At 38.4% G+C, this 21,841-nt stretch overlaps 1 protein-coding gene across 1 annotated transcript; it reads right to left on the minus strand.

Moving 5' to 3' along the window:
• Window positions 1-319: 319 nt before the first annotated feature.
• Window positions 320-21,771, minus strand: LOC137257830 (aspartate aminotransferase, mitochondrial-like). The gene is made up of 11 exons (XM_067795300.1): window positions 21,633-21,771; window positions 18,920-19,076; window positions 17,888-18,016; window positions 16,577-16,636; window positions 15,860-15,933; window positions 8,479-8,566; window positions 7,225-7,293; window positions 6,491-6,677; window positions 5,807-5,972; window positions 4,003-4,153; window positions 320-3,327 (listed from the first exon to the last, which is right to left on the minus strand). Exons 1-11 carry the CDS (start codon window positions 21,716-21,718, stop codon window positions 3,205-3,207), a joined length of 1,290 nt encoding a protein of 429 aa, XP_067651401.1. The 5' UTR covers window positions 21,719-21,771; the 3' UTR covers window positions 320-3,204.
• Window positions 21,772-21,841: the final 70 nt, after the last annotated feature.

Consider the following 21,841-nt stretch of genomic DNA (forward strand, 5'->3'; position numbering starts at 1 on the left):
ATTCTTTTCAGTTCTTTTTAAACTCAGCTATTTGGTGTTGGAGCTATTTTTCAGTTATTTTTTTCCATTCCAAAAGGTAATGTTCTGGTCAACTCAAGGTTGTACTAAAAACCAATAGTATTGAGTGCAATACATTTACTAATTATCATATTTCATAATGAAATGGTAAGTGCAGAAATGGTCTGATAAATGGTAAAAAAATATATTTTCAAGATGGCTGCCATGACAGACAGACTGACAACTGGCATAGACAATGGATCTGCAGAAAGCTAACTAGTTTGAAAATTAAGAGGTGCAAGAAATAATAAAATTCCACTAATTACAAATATTCCTTATTTTATTTGTCAATGATCAACGTGATGTCCTGGCTATTTGTCAACAGTGACCACTAAGAATTTCACAGGGCAGAAACAACTCTTTAATCTTGCTGAGCAATTGCAGAAGAAGCATGGTCAATATGATAAATCTATCAAAATAAACATTCTAAATTCTTCCAAACTCGACAGAAAAATGCTTCCTTAGTAATTTGTCATACGACTTAAATTGTGAAGAAATTGTGATGAAATTTAGTAAAATTACCATCAAACCAAAACTGAGTATTCATTCAACATTCAACCAGGAAACAAAAAGGTGAATGAATACTAAGATATGTTACTACATAAACGATTCATAGACTTTCAAGGCCAAACAATATTCCTTCACTGAGTGTGCAATTGTTTTCACAGACCAAATTTTTAAACATAAAAATTTTCAAATTTTAATTCATCTATTGGAAAACAAATCACCAACAATGAAGGCTCATACACACTTCATTCCGCCATCACTTGACAATACATACAGGCTCTTTTCAGCATAGTTGCAATTTTTAACCAAAGAATGAAGCTGCCATCTGTTTCATACAGCAGACAAACAAATGAGTGCTCTGACCAATGAGCATTCAGTTTACAACACATACAAGTTATTATGTCTTGTGCAACATGTCTTGCAAGAATTAAATCCATATAAAATTTGCAATAAAGTAACTCTGCAGCTAGCTCAAAATCCAAGCATGTCTCCTTCAACTTTTGCAAAACAAAGCCTGATTTCAATGCTTGCTTTTTAAACATGTCACTAACATATTCTCCAGTGAAATGGTGCTCTCTTGAAGGATTGAGTCCCTTAACTACAGTTTAGCCTGACGAAAGACATTATCAAGCAGCTGTAAATACATGTCACGTCTTCCAGAGTAAGAGAAACTGTGAACAGGTCAGACATATGTGCTTTCAGAACATCTATAATCTAAGCACCAGAATATTAACATGTGAAATGTCTGGTGTGAAAGAGTGAATGTTGTATTCCACCATTAGGAACATTCCAGCAATATCACAGCAGAGAACACGAGAAATGCTCGTGACCATGGAGACATTGTACCCATTGAGAAGAGTGAGCTCAGGTCTCCCATGAGAAGAATAAGTCCTTCACCACTATGCTACCTAAAGCCTGTCAGCATATACCAGGACAAAGATAAACAGCGGGAGAGGCAAGACTTCATCAACTTAATTCACTTTCTGCAATTGTCATAGGTGAAAACAGGCCTGCCTGTATGTGTTCACAGGTATGGAGGAACATAGTGCATACAACCTTGTGATAGTTTGATATGGGAACCTATAAAACACGATAAATATACTCTGAACCTATATACTTAGCTGCACGAAAACCATCCAAAAACAAACAGCACACCCAAAAATGGGTTAACAAATAAAATATTACCAAAGACTTATTACTGTATACATAAAAACACAATGATTATAAGTCTCAACAAATTTTGACCAAGAGACAAATGGCTAGCACTTAAACATGGCAAAGATTAAGCTTGCACTTAAACATGACAAAGTTAAGCTGGCACTTTAACATGACAAAGTAAAGCTGGCACTTTAACATGACAAAGTAAAGCTGGCACTTTAACACAAGGATAAACTTGTACATCTAGATATATGGTAGTAGCATTAAAGGAAGTAAAGTAAAAATTCACGAATACCATAGACAGGACTGAATAGATTGCAATGTATTCGAAATCAGACACGACACCTCTCTGCAGGAAAATCTGAGAACATTTCCACTTGTGCAGGTGGGCCTAGTGGGCTATGACTATCTTAAGCCTATGTTGGAGAATGTGAGTTACAACCACCGCAACGCCAAGATCGACTTGTGCAAGTATGCCCTGGACATAAGATTAAAATACAGAGAGATTAAGATCTAATTTCATTGCAATAACTAGAGAGAATTGGTTACAGACAGAAAGACCATTTACTGCGAGACCAATGCCCACAATTCAGAGAACACAAGTCTGTTGATCTGGGTTTGGGATACAGTAAATTGTCTTTAAATGACAATTTGATGAATGAAAGCTCATGTCAAAAAATAGAACAGTAAACTAAGTATCTGTAAGCTATTACAAATCTGCGAATGGCATCAGCTGAATTCAAGAATAATTATTAGTGCTGGAATAATTGATCAAATAATTAGTTAATCGATCAATCTCCATGCAGTGATTATCAATGAGCTCGTTAGAATAATCAACATTCATGAAAATTGTATCCTCAATAGTCTCAACAGTTTACATTCCAATAATCTCCACTACTACCTTATATGCACCTGGGCATAGTGGAGATTTATCATAAGGTATGTATACCCTGGTGATAACCCAGGATGTGAAAGATGCAACATCCATTTAAACTTTAGAAAGTATGTATCTTATTTTCATGTTTATTAAATGAAGACAAATACAACTGATTGAGTTTCTGCAAACTGCAGTGTAAACAACATACATGGATTCAACAGGAAGCATCCTTGACCATCTTAGTCTGAATCACTCCCTGTTTTAGTTACCACTATTATTGTGTCCTCTTATAACACTTAATGGAGTTTAAAATTAGTCAATTACTGGGTTCCTATTATCAATCAGCACATTATGAACAATAACCAGCACTAGTAAGTATAAATTTTGGTTGCAAAGAGATCGATGAGTCATAAAAATATGGAACATCATTTTGCCTGCATCACTTATTTCAAATGGCACTCCTCATATTTACAAGACATATTGTCCAGACACCCTTGTATACCCTTGACACCCTATTCACAAAGTCCTGACACTACAGTGTGGTTAGGGAAATGCTCCAGTGTACAACTTGAAAGACAGAGACGTTTACTTCAGGGACTCTCCATCTATTTGGTAACTTCATGGATGGCGTGTGCTAGGTAGTCGACGTTGCCGGACGTCACGCCGGCCATGGAAATCCTGCCATCCTTGGTGAGGTACACAGAAAAGTCCTTGGTTAATTTCTCCACCTGCAACAGGGAAAGAAGATTGTGAGGTGTGGGTGGGGTTTTACACTGTGCTGAGAATTATTGCTCTGAGGGACTGAGAGACTGAGATAAATCACAGTGTGTAAGCTGAACATGTGATTGAATCATGAAATGATGCCCCAGATGCTTATCAAATCCTAGTCCAGCCAAGGGAACAAAAATAGTCTATTATATACTGAGCATTTATCCATGCACATTGCATGCTCAAAGTGCTGATATATTACCAGTGGTCAATGAGTACAGAACACTCCCTGTGTGGAATACAATCAGTTGCCTGTCAGGTGGTCAGGTTCAAATTCAAACTAACATCTTAACATACCTGGTACCTAGTTTTACTGCTGGGTGGACAGAGGCAATTTCGACCAAACTCACTTGCTTAATGTACAACCACATGTGACAGGTGTGCTTCATTGTAGGACAGGCCTGAAGTTCTCGAAACCCTGAGGAGTCAAGCCGCCAAACATGATCAACCATCCACAGACTCTCCTCACCCAAAGTTTCTTAACTTCAACTGATTGAGGTCTGAGCCCTACGCTCAGGACTACATACCACCATATTGAAAGCAAATCTGTACAGAGAATTCTCGCACCAAGGACAACCAAGTTACAGATATATCACTGAATGGATAAGAATCCGACAAAAAGAACGTTAACGCACCTGGTCTGGCTTGAGTCCTGTGAAGCAAAACATGCCAATCTGGTCGGTGATGTGTTGCCAGCTGCGGGTAGATCCTTCTCTCTTAAGACCTTCAGAAAGTTTCGTCCTCATACTGATGATACGGTCGGCCATCCCTTTGACATCCACTAACCTAGGAACAAGATTCCCAACAGTTACAACTGTCAACATTTAAATTTACCTATGTTAGAACCTAGAACATTTTAATGATTTTAACATCACAAGATCCCATAAAGACCATCAAATATGATGAAATGATGAGGGAAAAGCGATTACATTCACTGCCACCATAAGTTGGCAAAATCAACATGGATGACTTGACACATTTAGTCAGAATGTGAAATCAGGCATTTTATGAAATGACTAAAATTTAAGGTGTGAGGTGTGGCTGCTCTGGACACAGCAAGTGGCAAACAAACAAGCGTAAATGATTCAGAGCCAAGTTGAAATGTAACAGTCACTGTAACAAAAGTTTTAACTCACAATAAGTGATGTTGAAACTGTGATCCATTTTTGTAGATGAAGTCGTTAAGTGGAATTTCATGAAATGACTGAAGTATACTGATTGCTGTTTCACTAAATGTTGCGAAAAAACTGATGCTCTCAGATGTTTCACGAAATGACTGATTTGACACATACACATACATAGTTTAATTCTAGCACAAGCTACTGGTGTTTAACAATGAAGGACAGACATTCTAACAAATAAAATCACTATACACAATTTGCAAACTTTACTCATAAAAGAAAACCTTTGAGATGTGTACTGAAAACATGATGTGGTATATCAATGAATGAAATATAATGTCAGAGCTGATATGCATTTAGAACATCCTATTGTACCGAGAATACAGATTACTAGGACCATTCTGTGGGTAGTACAGGTGACTAAGAGTAAGTCAGTTTAGTTTTACACCACACTCAGCAATATTCATGTTACATGTCGACTGTGAGTAAATAATCGAGTCTGGACAAGACAATCCAGTGATCAACAGCATAAGCATCAATCTGCGCAACTGAGAACTGATGATATGTGTCAACCAAGCCAGTAAGCCTGACCACCCGATCCTGATAGCCGCTTGTTATGACAAGCATAGTTGCCTTCTGTGGCATGCATGGGTTGCTGAGGACCTATTCTATCCCTCATGTTCAAGGGCCTCTGGGTAGTACAAGGTTATGGGGACTTTTTCAGAAGAATGAAGAACTTAGACCAGTTTTTCAAACGTAGAAGTTCCAGAGACATTTTCTGCAAAACTAAATATACTGATGACTGTCCTGATAGGGATGAGTAAGTGAGAGAGTTTGATTTTACACCACTTTTTGCAATATTCAAGCAGGGGTTACCATGAACTGGCTTTACACTTCATACCCATGTGGAGAATCGAACCCGGATCTTCAGCATAAGCAAACACTGTAACCACCAGACTACCCCCTGATATGGATGAGGACACCGACTATGTGCCCTAGACCACTATTTCATGGCACAGAATGACGCAAGTTAAGTTTGATGCTAACTGTTTGACTGTAATACAAACACAATAGATGGGCTTGGATACTGATAAGCTTTGACTGGACAGAGTGGATTAGACTTATTGAAGGAGACAAGCAGTTGACTACAGGCAGTGGCCATGAGTGGATGTGTCATGTGAGTGAGTAAATATATAGCTGAATTTACACAGGAGGTCTCAATAGTTATTCTACTTCAAAACAATTAAAATGCTTGGAGATGAGTGAATGACAGGATTATCAACACTTCACAGTGTCTTCAAAGAAACTATAAACTGACCATTCCTTCCTGAGGTCTGGGGTGTTGAGGATGGTGGAAACAATACGGGCACCATGGATTGGGGGGTTGGAATACATGGGTCGGATGATGATCTTAAGCTGCGACATAACACGGCTGGCCTCGTCCGAATCCTGACATATGATGGAGAAAGCTCCGGCACGCTCCCCTGCAGAAGGAACAGCAACATATTGAGCGACAGATCGACAACTGGCATCTACTTCTGCCAAACCTCAATCTCAAAGAAACGTTACTTACATGAAAACAAGAGGACAAACACTGTTTTCAAGATCTGCTCCGGAAACTACAACTTTCCTTATAAGTCAAAGTTGGAAGTATTTTGAAGGCAAAAAAAACATGCAAATCTCTCTGTCTTTCTGTCTTATTAGAAGACATCAATACGAATGCCTTCTTTTCTGAGACCTAATTTTTTATAAACTTGTGTTCTTTTTCTGCTCAGTTTATCAAAAACAATTCTAACCTAGATCTTCACAGTCCTGTCAACCATGACAAACTAAGTAACTCTCCTGATGCAGAATAATTAGAGATACACCCATTTACCTCTGTTAAACATCAATGAATTAATATAATCTGTATATGAACGTTCATACTGAATCCTACTCTCACAAGCACTGAAACTCTTCAATAAAGGGGCACCAAACCAACTCCAACATAGACATTACTCACCATATAAACCCATGTTTTTAGCAAAGGATTGTGCTAGAGAGACCTTGTGACCATCTTGGAGGAAGTATCGAGGAGCGAATGCATCTCTGACAATGTCGCCACTAGCGAAACCCTGGTAAGCCATGTCAAAGAACGGGAACAGTTTCTTCTTCTTTATCAGCTGACTCAGCTCTCTCCATTGTTCCGGCTGTGTGGAGACAACCTTATATTAGGAATCAAAACTCAAGGCCACATTTTTCACCTTAATAGTTTACAAAGCTTCCCTACCAGTTATTTAGTTTGAAAGAAACAAAAGGACACAGTGTTGTTGCCAGTGTGTTGTTGTTTGGGTAAAGTAAGTTGGGTTCTGCACTGACAAAGCACTACCAAACCACACTTTTAAGGTTTATAGTTTCTGGTAAACTTAAGCCCAGAACAGTGCTGAACAACAACTTCATGAGGTGGAGATGAGTGAGTGACATTAGTTTTACGCTGCACTCAGCAATATTCCAGCTATAACATTTAACCATGACCCAAAAAAATGTAAATAATATCATTTACAAATGACATGAAACAAGGAAATACCTGAAGATTTCTGAGCATTACAAAGTTTTCTGAATGCATGCCAAAATACTCGTTTTCAACCAGTGTATCGCATGTCATGTCTTAACTAGTAAATACCGATAAACCGGTTATATTATATAAACCGTACTCAGAAAAGTATTTAAGTGTATGTAGTCCAGCCAAATACTCACAGTTGGGTCAACACCCGTAGGGTTGTGTGCACAGGCATGCAGGACGATGACTGACCCCTCAGGAATATTCTGTCAACATAACATGAAAAGTCAATAACAGAGTTAAACAGACCAAACACTTGGGTTGTAATGATGCATGGTACTGTCTATGGATTGGAATTTTTGTTGAACCTCTAACAGAAATCAATCGATGGTAGAAATGAAAAACTATTGATGCATCAGTAATGTGTGTGACTATCAATAGTTTAGCAACTGACGTCTATTTATATAATTACTCTGCCCCTGTCATCTTTTAAACAAATTTAATCTGGGTTTCAAGATTCTTGTCAGATATGAAACAAACTCAGCTTGTTTTTATTATATTTCATATAAACCATATATTCATTTTGGACGTTAATAGTCATCACACTAAATACAGTCTGTCATATCAAGCATTGAGTGAGTCACTGATTTTAGTTTTATGCCACACTCAGACATATTTCAGGTATATGACAGCAGTGGGTAAATAATCGAGTCTGGACCAGACAATCCAGTGGTCAACAGCATGAGCATCATCCTACACAAGTTGATTACGATGACATGTGTCAACCAAGTCAGTAAGACTGACAATGCAATCCAGTTAGTCGCCTCTTATGACAAGCATGGGTTACTGAAGATCATTTCTAGCCCAGGGCCGTTATTCTCAAAATGTTCGTAGCCCTAAGAATTCTTAACTTTTATCGTAGTCTATGTGTTAAGAATGGGCTTAAGAAGTTCGTAGGGCTACGAACGTTTTGAGAATAGCTAGCCAGATCTTCATGGGTGATCAACATTGAAGTTAAACAAACCAAATACAATCTGTCATTTCTGCTATTTAATGCAAAGACAAGTAATTGTGTGCTAGCAATACTTCTGCGATATCAAAAAAGCCTGCAAATACTTGAATCTAGACAATGCAAACCGATGTTTTGTCTCTGAATGATTCCTTTAAAACTGCAAAGGAGCCCCTTTGAGAAGGGAGGAAATCTATTATCGAGAATAACGTTATTTGAGAAATCTCAACTTGCTTCAATTGGAACGTTAGCACTGCAGAAAGAGAAAGAGGCAGAGTGGAAAATACAGCAGCTGAGGAACTGGGAGACAGGCTAACCAATGACTACAGGAGTTTGAGCCCATTGAGCTGGCGGCTGTAAAGAAGTCATGAAGCACTCATAACAGCTACGGATATTTACTATGAAACAATGAAAATTACTACACGATCAAGAAACTACTCACAGATATATCCTCACAGGCTCCGCTGAAGTCGAAACCGCAGGTGCTGGGGTCGTAATATCGATACGACTTCACTTCAAGACCAGCATGTCTGTGCATCACAATTATGCCAAAAATTGTATTTGGAATGCCACGATACATTGATAGTAAGGCAGTTATGATACACTCACATATCGAACCGTAATCCTTCATGAATTCAATTTGCTTTCCTGGTTACCAGAACTGAATATGAATGAATATTTACATTCTTATAATGTAGCATGTTTAACTTGAGCCCTCATGTCCTTTTTCAAAATGAGATATGCAAGAATGGAATATGTACTAGCCTTGCAGCTTTTGCCAGAAATGTTAGTTTGCAATGGCTGCACATGGTACTGTGGACTACAACTATTAGTCTATTACTTACCAAATTTGAGTGTCATGTCAGATCACAGGTTATTACTACGATAAATTAACAGTCAAACTTTGGGTTCCATATTGTTCATCAATCACTTGATGTATATTGTATATGTGAATAATTTTTCATATTTGTCATCTAATATTTGGGATAGATATCATATTCACCACATACTGTATTTGTTGCAGCCCTAATTGATACACTGATGCATTGATACACTGATGCATTGATACACTGATGCATTGATACACTGATGCATTGATACACTGATGCATTGATACACTGATGCATTGATACTTGTTCTTAGATGATACAGTTAATGATACATTCAAAACTGTATCAGTATTGCATTAACTTTGAAAGTATCAGTTTAAATATGTTTTTCATGCACAAAGATGGAGAAATTTTAACTTCTTAATCTCAGATAAAAAAATGTAAATCTTTTCATGGACAATTATGAAATATGTAATTTTCTGAATAAAACTGATATTTCATACTTATCTCCCTCTTCTATCCAAAGTTTTAGTGGAACACTTGAAATCCCTTGAAGTTCCCTTCTCCAAGAGAGGATGTAAAATTATACTGACCCACGAGTACCCTTCCTTTCCTTCACATTTTGGCACCAATATTGGTCACATGACTGGCCATATTTGTCATACTCTCTAATTTTCGTAGCAAAAACACAAGGATTTGCATGGAAATCCAAGTGACATGAACAGGAGGTTAGGTGGGTTGACCTCATGAGTCAGGATAATTATAAAATACCAATTTTGTTCAGAAAATTACATATTTTTCCTTATCCTAACTCATGCTTATTTGCTTACAGTATCCGAGAGAAAAGGTGCCAGGTCATGCCACTCCTTGGATACTTCCTGCAATATGTTCTGAATATCCCCTCAGGGAAATACGATGGCACTGTAATTCTCTTGCTTTTTTTTCCAAAATCTTACTGGTATCTCAGGGGGAGCCACACTGTCTATATATTGTGACATCCACGTGTGGTCATATAACTAACGTTATCTTACTCCTAGATATGTTTAGCTGCTAAGTTACTACAACCCATGCATCAGATATTATCTAATATGTACAGGGTTTATGATCACTCATGATAGTCTGTCTCGACATGCGCATGGACTCGCAACCAACCATCTCATTAGTGAAGGTATCAGCAAGTCACGTGATATGGATGAGCTAGTTTTAGAGCCTTTGAGGAACCATTAACTGTTAACAAGAGGGCCGAATTGGTGAATGCCTGAGACAGTGATTTGCAAACACTGTGTCTGATTTCCAAACACAGCCCTCCATGGTTGTTGCAATTGATCAGTTTATATGCAAGGCGAGCGTAGTTGCCAGAGCTCTCAATTCATGTGGATTGGAGTCTTGTGGTGGCTTAAGTCCTGCTGCTTTATATCCATGTAAACCAACAATTCTCATCCAGACTGACTGTTGTTCGTCAGATTTCTGTAGATATCTCTGGAGACAGTGGAATAAATATCCACCTCTTTGTCTATGTCCGTTTTAAATAAATCTTGAGAGCTCTAACTGGACACAGACATAAATCCTGTGTATCGTGTGGTCCAAACACTGTAGATAACATGGAATTGTCTACCAGGGTGTCCTGGCAACTGATCCTTAGCAATGAAATCCAAATGTAATCCCAGGTGTACCATATCACAATTTGTGGAGTCAAACCAAGTTTGCACAAAATCCAATGTGTGAATTTCTAACATCCGAGCTGTCCTTGTTAAGGCAAGTAAAAATATTGTCTGTGTCAAAAGTTCAAAGGATGTCCAATCTAATGGTTCGTATTTCTCACAAGTGAGGTGCTGTAAAACAACATTGAGATCCCAAGCAGAGAATTTCTTCTGTTGATTCTCCAATTTGTATAATTTGAATGAGTGCAGTAATGTGAGTAATTCAGGTACGTTGGTCAGTTTGATGCCTGATTTCATAGATATAACTGCCCTGAGTGCAGCTAGACAGGTTGAAAAGAGTCAATCCTCTTACTCACCTTGTTTGTTACAGATGACATAAGTAATCCACTATTTGAGGATGAGAAGCTTTTGATGCAGTAAATCCTCTGCACTTTGCATAAGCTTCAAATCATTTCCATTTGTCATCATACAAATTGCACGTAGATCTGCATAGTGCAAAAGTAAATGCTTTTGGTGTCCTTGCAGAATATCCTCGGTTTATTTTACAAACATGTTTTGATACAATCCATAACTGTAACTGGAATAGTCCTGGATTCTTGAGCGCTTGTTTGGTGTCCCGATGTACTAACAGGTTCGACCAATCTGGTAGCTTCATTGTTGCATTTCCGAGTGCTTGAATGAGTGCAGGAATCCACATACTTGCTGGCCACCCAAGGTAGACGGTTGTATGGGAACGACTTGGGGTGGAAGGCTCCAGTCGTTACCAGCCTGATCTTCAGTGACATGACTGTCTGCCAATCCTTAGGGCACAGCCTCTACAGGAGTTAGTCCTGTTGTTGCCTCTCGAACGACGAAAAGAGCCATGACCTCCTTTGTTGCTGGAATATTTCTTGTCTATAGCCTTTTGGATTGCTGGGAAGTTTGATTTGCTGGAATAAAGATGGGAAGTCTGATGAATTACTGGAGCCAGATATAATCATCATCACCTCCCCGGATTCCTGCGTGAATGATCTAGCAACTTCCTCAATTCCTCCTCCAAAGATGGTAGGTAAAGGTTTGGTGAATCTGTCACTCCAATTGCAAGTTGATAACAGTCCTTGTCTTCTCAAAAGAGTTAGTCCTGCTAAGGTGGATACAAGGTGCTCCAATATAAATTGTTGATTTCTTTTATTTCAGAAGAGTTGACAAAATCATCCTGTCCTCTTTTAAACTTGAATTCTTGAATCTAGATATCAATACTTCATTACTAGCTCTCTCTCTTTCCATAAAAGGTACAACGATTAGTGGTGTCTAGTTGGGCTAGTTTCTTGACATCCTCTTTGTAAGATTTAACACGTGAGTCATTGATAAGTTTATGGTCTTCATCAGTGTTCAGAGCTTACATGAAGGCTTCCATATGATGTAAAGGAAATCTTTTTGAATTGAAGGGCGGTATACGTTGACTTTGATATTTCATGGCTGTAATGAAAGCTGCGCAGAGACTGTCTGAAAACTCAGAAATAGAATCTATGGGAGGCACAGTAAGCATATCAAAATCCACAGTGATCATCCTATAGGGGAACACTTCAATAGATTCCTTCGACGGAGAATCCACAAAGTTATTTCCGCATCAAAAGAAATAATCTCCATTTTTCATCCGAAAATCTATCAGAAGAGTCATGGCGATGAGTGTCTGTGCAAGAATCCCAGCATTGATGTGATTCCTAGTGTGAATCCTGCAAACATAAAATCTTTTCTGCACAAATATTCAAACTGGTAATCCTTGCTTGCATTCGGCGAAGGCTTCCTATTTCTATTTCTGAAGATTGATCCATTGTAGAGTAATCCTCCTGCGGTGAAGGGTACCTGCGCACAAGTGTGCGTGTATCTAAATCAGAGGGTGAAGATGATACATAACATTGTCATTGATGACAAGACTTCTTCTGCATGGAGAATCCTTTCTACTACGATGCTGAAAGCTGTCGGAATCTCCTCCTTCGAGAATTACTGTTGAGCCAACGTTCATGTATGTCTTCAAACTCTGTGACACTGAGGTTATCGATGGGAATGATCTATGAGAATGTAACTGTTCGCACATGTCCTTTTAAACATTGAACTGGCTTTGAGAATAAAATGTGTCTTCATGCATGATGGCAGTCACCGCAGGCGCCTTCATGGCAGCTTTCTCCATTAAGGACATGTGTTGCGTGAACTGTTCCATGAAGAGGCTGCGATCAAACTCCTGCGCTGAATGTGCAGACGTTTGAGAAGGTCAGTATTCTTCTGAGAATACTGATGCCTCTTCACAACTATGATGTAGGTGCGTTGTATTGGCAGAGCTGCCATTCTTTGTCGAAGATGTCTGCGCTGAAGGTAAATCAACTGCTGATTTACGTTGTGTTTTTCGAAGATGTCTGCGCTGAAGGTAAATCAACAGGTGATTTATATAGCAATAGCTGTCCTTGTCTTCGCGGCAGGTAAGCGATCTGTTGGTGATAGGTTCTTCTGGCAGAAGTAAAGGAGGTTCATAACAAAATTCTGCTTCACCCAGAGGCACAATATCCTGCATGAAGGAACAAGCCTTCATACTAGATGATGAAGACGTCTTCCTCTGATATGAAGAGATGAAGATGATTTGAATTGTTTACTCTGTGATACATATGATTCCCTTGACGTAGATCTCTTCTTCGCCGGTGCAGCATCCTTCACCAAATCAGAGTCATGCTCCTAAGGGGTGCCAGTCAAATCGCCCCAGCGACAAAACGCCCCAGCAAATTTGGTCAAATCGCCCCAGGGGGGTAGTCAAAGCGCCCCAGTTTATTCAAATGGTCTGATATATGCTATAAATGCATGGTTTTATCAACTTCCATACCAAACTGAAAGCCAAAAGAAATGTTACATCTCTTCATATGTAAATAATTTCCCTACCATGTCAAGTTGAAGAACCGATTTGTGCGTGCTACATAGACTGTTCATTTCAGAAGAAGAGTAAGTAATGCTGTTTTTTGTATGACACTCGTGGACAGTGTTAAACCCATGTGTTTAAGAGTGGTATCAATCGTTCAGTTTGCGATCAATCACAGAAAACAAAAGAGACTTTGAAAAAGGCAGAATTTAATGAAATAATCTTAGATTAGTATCTGGTGTTTCCTTCATTGGCATTCAAACATGCCTGAACTCGCCGTCTCAAAGAATATGTCAAACGTCGGATGAAAGCAGCTGGTCCACTTGTCCATCAGAGCAGCACTAAGTTGTTGACATGTATGTGGTTGTTGCTGACGTAACCGGATCCGACCATCGAGGTAATCCCAGAGGTGTTCGATGGGGTTCATATCCGGTGATCTTGCATCACTTAGTTAACATGTTTTAATAGCCTGTTTATATCCATACTATTTGACAAGACTTATTTACAAAACCTCTAAATTATTTTGATAAGTATTATACCATACTTGTTGACCAAACCTATGAATTTACGGCCTCACTTTTTGACAAGAGTAATTAAAAAAAACCCAGCAAATTGTTTTCATAAGTATTATACTATACTTGTTGAGAAAACCAATGCATTTATGGCCTCACTTTTTGACAAGTGTAATTAAAAAAAAACAGCACATTGTTTTCATAAGTATTATACTATACTTGTTGAGGAAACCTATGCATTTACGGCCGAACTTTTTGACAACAGCAGCTGTAGATTGTTTTGATATGTATTAAGTCCCATACTTGCTGACAAAAACTGTGCATTTACGGCCAAAAAACATTTTACACAAGCCTTTCATTTAATTCTTGTAATTTACAAAAGCATAGATAACATGCAAATAATTGGTGTTATAAGTGTTGTCTATACATGCATATTACTTTTGCTCTTATCAATTATTAGTTAAATATTTATCAGAAACATGACTACATAGTATTATGTGAAGGGTGTAATGTGGAAGTTTTATACAGATTGTAATTCTTTACCAAATAATTGGTACTACGGTGTTACCTAGGCATGGGATATTACTAATAATATAACACATAATATTATGTGAAGAATTTAGTATGGAAGTTGACAAAACCAAGCATTTGTGGCATATATCAGACCATTTTGAATAAACTGGGGCGTTTTGACTACCCCCCTGGGGCGATTTGACCAAATATCTGGGGCGATTTGACCAAATTTGCTGGGGCTTTTCGTCGCTGGGGCGATTTGACTGGCACTCCTCCTAAGACACAACTGACATCTTACTAGTATTCCAAATGTCACTTGTAGAAATCAGCATACAGTTCTCAGCGCAATCATTTGCCTTACCCAACACGACTGATGGCTCCCAATCCTTGTCCCTTGCAGGTGTAAAAACAGCAAACAAATATTGATTAATTTCTTCAGATGACAAAAGTTGTAAAAGATCACAGAAGCACAGACTGTAGTGCAAGACGGACATAATCGGTGTGGACCAGACCCTAAAAACCAGTATCTACAACTCAAACAAGTTTTCATCAAAATGACAACAAAGTATGAACCATGATTACAAGTTGCAATAACATACATAATATGTTAATTATACACAATATTTTTACATCATACAAATAAATATACAGATTGAAAACCACATACAGCAAAATTTGGATTAAAGGCAAAAAAACGAGAAAAGTGGCGAACAGGGACCTCAAGTCACCCACACAACCCTGCCTGTTGGGCGAAGAACAAGTGAGTGGCAAATAGGGCTACTCGTGGCCAATACTGATGCCAAAATATGGAGGAAAGGGAGCATACTCGTGGGTGAGTATGATTTTACATCCTCTTTTGAAGAAGGAAACTTCAAGGGATTTCAAGTGTGACACTAAAACTTCGGACAGAAGAGGGAGATAAGCAAAAAAGCATCAGTGAGAATAAGATAACATATGAAATATCAAGGTTCAAAAGGAAACAAAATTTATGCAATAATGCCGAGAAAATAGGCATTGTGATATGTAATCGAAACATGGGTATCGTGATACGCATCGATCTATGAAATTTCTACATGACAGCCCACTGGATGCTTATATCACTCAAATTTCAGATGTTGGATGGTCACACAAAAGAATTGACTCAAACCACTTTTAAAACATTATTCATGACAAAACAGCCAAGAAAATAACCGTACTTTATTATCATTGCGAAATAGTTCCATTTTGCGCTATGAAATGAAAGTTTATTTGCAGTTTAAAACCGTAAGCGGAATCTAGTAGCCGAAGGACAAGTAAGATACCATTACTTGATTCCCTGAAATGAAAACTGACTTGTCCCAGGATGGGATGGGATTTTGAAAGCCCTGTTTGATAATACCTAAATCAATACAACGAGACTGGCACAAAAAAGAATAAAACTCACTTAAAGATTGGTGTGTGGTTCCCCCAAGAAGGAGATGGGATGTAGAATACTTTGCTGGTTGAGAACCACTTGGCCTGGAATACATGCATCATACATATAGATGGATGGGTGAATAAATGTGAGTGAGTGAGCAAGCGAGTGAGCGAGGGAGAGAGAGTGAAGGAGCAAGTCTGACCACCCAATTCCATTACTCACCTCTTATAACATGTCACAAGCACAGGTTATTGAAGATCAATTCCAACCCGCATCTTTACAGTTTAAGTGGCATTTAGATAAGAAACACACAGAGAGGCAATACTTCTGGATGTCACCTACGGCGATATTATTAACAGAACATTATTGAGTAACAATATAATCTTGCTTTTCCATCAAATCAATAAATGAGTAAGAATCAGTATGTGAAATAGCCATTGGCCCACTAGGGTGTGGCTAGAAAAATCTGGTAATCTACCACTCTCTCCAATTTAAGATAATACACTCTTTTAAATCATTCAAGATAAAAGCTGATAAAAATGTTCATCACATTAGAATCTTAATGATGAAACCTGCATTTGAATTTTGAGCTCATGAGTTATTGAGTGGGACAGAAACTTTCAGGAATAGCTAACCCAATTGGCTTGCAAAACTTGGAAATTGGTAATTTGGTATTTCGCACACTGGTAAGAAATGATGCCAAATAATTCACATTGTTAATTATTGTGATAATATTTTACTCACAAAGAATGCTGCTCCGATACGAAGAGAGCCAGTACCAGATATACCCTGGGCAGTAACATTCTGAAAGAAAAAAGGTGATCGTACCAATTCTTTAATTGATCACAATGCAAGTTTGTTTCTTTCATTAAGTGACATTTCAGGAGCTGTGACCTGCATGGATTACTTGGATCAAGTCCAATGCATCAGCAGAACATACACTACCAGAACATACACCACCAGAACATACACCACCAGAACATACACCACCAGAACATACACCACTATAAAACACACGAGCGGATACATACACCACCTGAACATACATGATCGGAACATACACCACAACATACAAAAGGGGATGCATACACCATAATATACACCAGCAGATACATACACCATCGGAACATACACATCCAGAACATAAACCAGCTGATACATACACACCCAAAACATACACCTGTCAAACAAACACCACCAGAACATACACTTGTCAAACAAACACCACTAGAACATACACCAGCAGAACATATATCACCAGAACATACACCAGCGGATACATAGACCAGCAGAACATACACCATCGGAACATACACTTCCAGAACATGCTCAACCTGAACATACACAATCAGAATATACACCAGCCAAACATACGTCATTGGAACATATACCAGCGGATACATAGACCAGCAGAACATACACCATCGGAACATACACTTCCAGAACATGCTCAACCTGAACATACACAATCAGAATATACACCAGCCAAACATACGTCATTGGAACATATACCAGCGGATACATAGACCAGCAGAACATACACCATCGGAACATACACTTCCAGAACATGCTCAACCTGAACATACACAATCAGAATATACACCAGCCAAACATACGTCATTGGAACATACACCAGCGGATACATAGACCAGCAGAACATACACCATCGGAACATACACTTCCAGAACATGCTCAACCTGAACATACACAATCAGAATATACACCAGCCAAACATACGTCATTGGAACATATACCAGCGGATACATAGACCAGCAGAACATACACCATCGGAACATACACTCCCAGAACATGCTCAACCTGAACATACACAATCAGAATATACACCAGCCAAACATACGTCATTGGAACATACACCAGCGGATACATAGACCAGCAGAACATAGACCATCAGAACATACACCATCGGAACATACACTTCCAGAACATGCTCAACCTGAACATACACAATCAGAATATACACCAGCCAAACATACGTCATTGGAACATATACCAGCGGATACATAGACCAGCAGAACATACACCACAAAAACATACCAGATTGTCCTTCAGGGCCTGGCAATCATCCCCGAAAGCCAGAGCAGCTGAAGCCTTACAGAAGTCAGCAAGACCAGAGATGGGCAAGTATTCCTTGTCCAGGTTGGCTGCTAGCATCTGCTGCTCTGCCTGTAACCAACCATTAAATACAATAAACACAAGAAATATTTTGTTACATGTCAATGTTATTCCATAGGTATTGGTGAGCTAAAAAGTACACTTCATACATTAAACTCCAAGACGACAAAAGGTTGTCAATGATCCATCATCATGATTAAAGTCGCCAGTTCTAAAATAGACCATTAAAATATGGTACAAAATTCTTCAATGTAATCTCAGTAATATAAGATCTTTAACTCTAATGCAGTACCATTACATAAACATTTGATAACCCTTCCAAAGAATGACTTTGAATACTCAATACAAATGTAAGCTTGTTTGGTTCAGATGTATTAATGACAATCAGAAAAGAAATTCCAAATTATGTTCATTTTTATTTTGTGTGAGTGATGGAGGAAGGGAGGGAGTGTGCATGTTGAGTTTTACGCCGCTTTTAGAAATATCACAGCAAATATCACTGTGGGTACAACAGAAATGGGTTTCACACACTGTACCCATATGAGAATCAAGCCCAGGTCTTTGGCATTAGGAGTGAACACTTTAACCACTAGGCTACCAAACAGACCCATTTTCATTCCGAAGTTCAAAGAAATGAGAGAGATAATGGGAATTTTTCGACTTTTGCAGTTTACTGCAGAGCTCTGCAATAGTCCAGCTATATGAAGGCAGCCTGTCTGGTCCAGACAATCCAGTGATAAACAAGAAGAGCCTCAACTTATCCAATTAGAGCAGAATGACAGGGATTAAGCCAGTCAGGAGGCTTGACCACCCAATCCTGTTATTTTTAAGAAGAGCATGAGAAGCTGAAGATCAATTCTAACCCAGATCTTCAGGCAGAGAATTTAGAAACCCTAGCTCCACCTGCCTGACTAGAAAATTCATCTTGTGCAGAATCACTGATAATCTTCTCACCTTAGTAACTGATGGCAACACGAAAGGTTTGCCATTGTCGTCTCTGTAAGCTCCCACACCAAGATTCATCTTCTTGGGGTTTGTGTCCCGCTTGAAAGCCTCGGTAACTCCAAGAATAGCATCTGGGGGTCCCATTTCAACATTGGACCACCAAGAGCTGCAAGACAATGTGAAGTGCTTAACACATACACTGCTTCAAAGGGGCACTGATACACCATATTGTTGAGTATATACTCCAGACAGGAGAAATGCCAAATGGGAACCTTTGTTGAGCAACCTGAGTGGCATTACCACTAATTATACCTGTTATAAATTCAATAACTGACCACCAAGATAGTGATGGCAAATAACAGGTGGAGTTTTATACCATCAAACACAGGTTACAGCTAGGAAGATGTAATCTCTGTGTTGCATGCAGCCTGAAAACACTCACAGACAGTGAGGGTGTATGTGATGTGTGTGAAAAATATGACATATCGCCAGTCTGATCTGATCTGATCCACCATTGATGCTTTTGATGCTTGAGGGTTATAGTTCTATGACTTCTTTCTTTCTGGTTGATCTTATTAATTATTGTTATTTGACAATACTGGAAAGGTGTTGACAACGCTTTGTGATAGTTTTAAACTTTTTGTTTTTGAGGGGTGTGTGACAGTGTCCGTTAACCTTTTATTAATGTCCATGCCATTCCCCACATGCAATAAGATATCTGAATTAGGTATTAATGCAAACAAAAATGTCTCAAAGTAGATTTTTCAAAAACTACAGCTGATGTTAACGCATGTGTCCTAGTGGTACTTTCACATTCTTCAACATGATTTGGGAGGGATGGCTCTGGTGTATCATTTATTCTTTCATACAATTTATTCCGACATTCAATAAAATGGCTGAAGTTCTGTTAAACACAGCTGAAGTTGGGCTGGTAACGAACCAATTCACTGTGTGTTGGAGTATGACAAGCACATGCAAATTAGTACAAATGGTAAAGAAAGCAAGCAAGAGACCTATCCCTATTGTTGATAATAATAATAATAATCATCCATTTGTAATGTGCATTTCTCCACGCATAATGCATGTTTGAAGTGCCCAATGTTCAAAGTCACACAGCACAGGATTAAAATAAGTTCACTTGATACACATCAAATGTTTACACATCAAATTGTTTTGAAACAAGCACTTCCAGAGCCCCGGCAAGTACACTGTTGCACTACTCAAAATTCAGCTTATACATGGTGACATTGAAATACATTGAAATGTTACTCAAATGTAAGTCGGCAGATTAAAAATAGGAGATGAGCGCTCGGAAGAGTTCTACCCGTAATCCCAAATATGACATATTATCCTGGCATAATTTAATCCATGTACACCTATTTTCGCACACCTACCCCTTCTGGATTTATGTGGTCGCTACATATAAAAGTGTGATGGAAGATTTCGTGTTTGTAAAGGCGTCTTCGTTTTCCTGCTGTCAATAATCAGAAATTACAAACTGAAAAGTAGAGTATTTTATCCAAAGTTTTCCAGCAAACATATTTTAATCTTCTGCACTAGTGCAAAAACATCAAGACAAAAATAAACTCTAAAAAATAGTTTTCATTCATGACTTCACTGATCTGCCTGCAGTCTGTATTGTTAAAACTGTGGAAGCCCATTTCATGAAAAGTTACCAAGTAAAAGCAATGAATATGACTTTTTATGATCAAATCAAATGGTTTAAATTAATGAATTACAAACATTTGCTTGTGTTTATTCAGCAAAAGTCTCCAAAGGGGTGTAGAATATTACTTAAATTTTCATTCAATATTACTGGAACTTTTACTTGTTTAAATGCATCTTTTTGATGAAAAGAGACAAAAGTAGACAAACTGTGAACATTTTTTGACAAAATTTCCTTCTTACCAGCATTTGAGCATCAATACTATATCAGTATCAGCTGCTGGCATAAACTATTTATCATACTCTTTGTCTGGATTATTGCTAGCACGAATATTGATGTCGATGCACACAATTGACCTTGACGCTGTCGTGTGGATGAAGGCTTCATCTCTCTACGATAGTGATGTGTCAAATACTGAAACGTATGTTTTTATGAACATTTTATGTTGAAGGTTTGAATAATTATTGATTTTCATGTGGCTTGTTAATTCCACATACCATACCGAAATGTGTTTGGTGCACAGATATCGATTATGTGAGGTTATATCTTTTTACATAAAATATTTCCACCTTCCCCAGTGTAATATTCCAACACTGAAATAAGATCACTGATTGTTTTTTTTTCTTCTTTTTATACCTGTTCTAGTTTATTTAATGTATATTTAGAGGTATGCATGTCAGTTTGTACTTTTGACTTTTGATTGGGGTGGGGGGTACGGGTGGAAGTCTTACCCAAACAACATTCGAATTATTCATTGAACTTGTGAAGTGTGTGTCGTTTCAATCAGTGCTGGCAGCAAACATGTTTTTGTGATGTTGCTTTGAATAAAAATTAATACACAGCATTATCCTTTGAGGCATAAGATAATTATTAATTAAGTTTGACATGACTTCAAGGACAATCCTAGATACTACAAGATATATACGAAGGTGAACTTGCGAGAGCATGGTCTTGATGCATGATCACGGCCACTGTTAGATAATTTTGAATTAGACACTGAGTGATATGGCATATACATATATCTTTGCAGCAACACATCCCAAACCGTAACCATACCTTGAACGTGCCAGTGTGGCAGCAGCCCCGGCATGTTTGCCGATGATGTTAGAGACGGTACGACAACGAAGCGCCTGCAATGCCATTTTCGGAGTTCAAGGTCAAGAAAGTTTCAAGCTCATCGCAGCGATAACCATACGCAGAGCTTGTAATTGAAGGGAGGCTACTCCTATAAATCGAACTTGAAGGTATCCGCTAAACAATATTTG

The sequence above is a fragment of the Haliotis asinina genome, chromosome 12, assembly GCF_037392515.1.
Source record: "Haliotis asinina isolate JCU_RB_2024 chromosome 12, JCU_Hal_asi_v2, whole genome shotgun sequence".
NCBI classification, from domain to species: Eukaryota; Metazoa; Mollusca; class Gastropoda; order Lepetellida; family Haliotidae; genus Haliotis; species Haliotis asinina.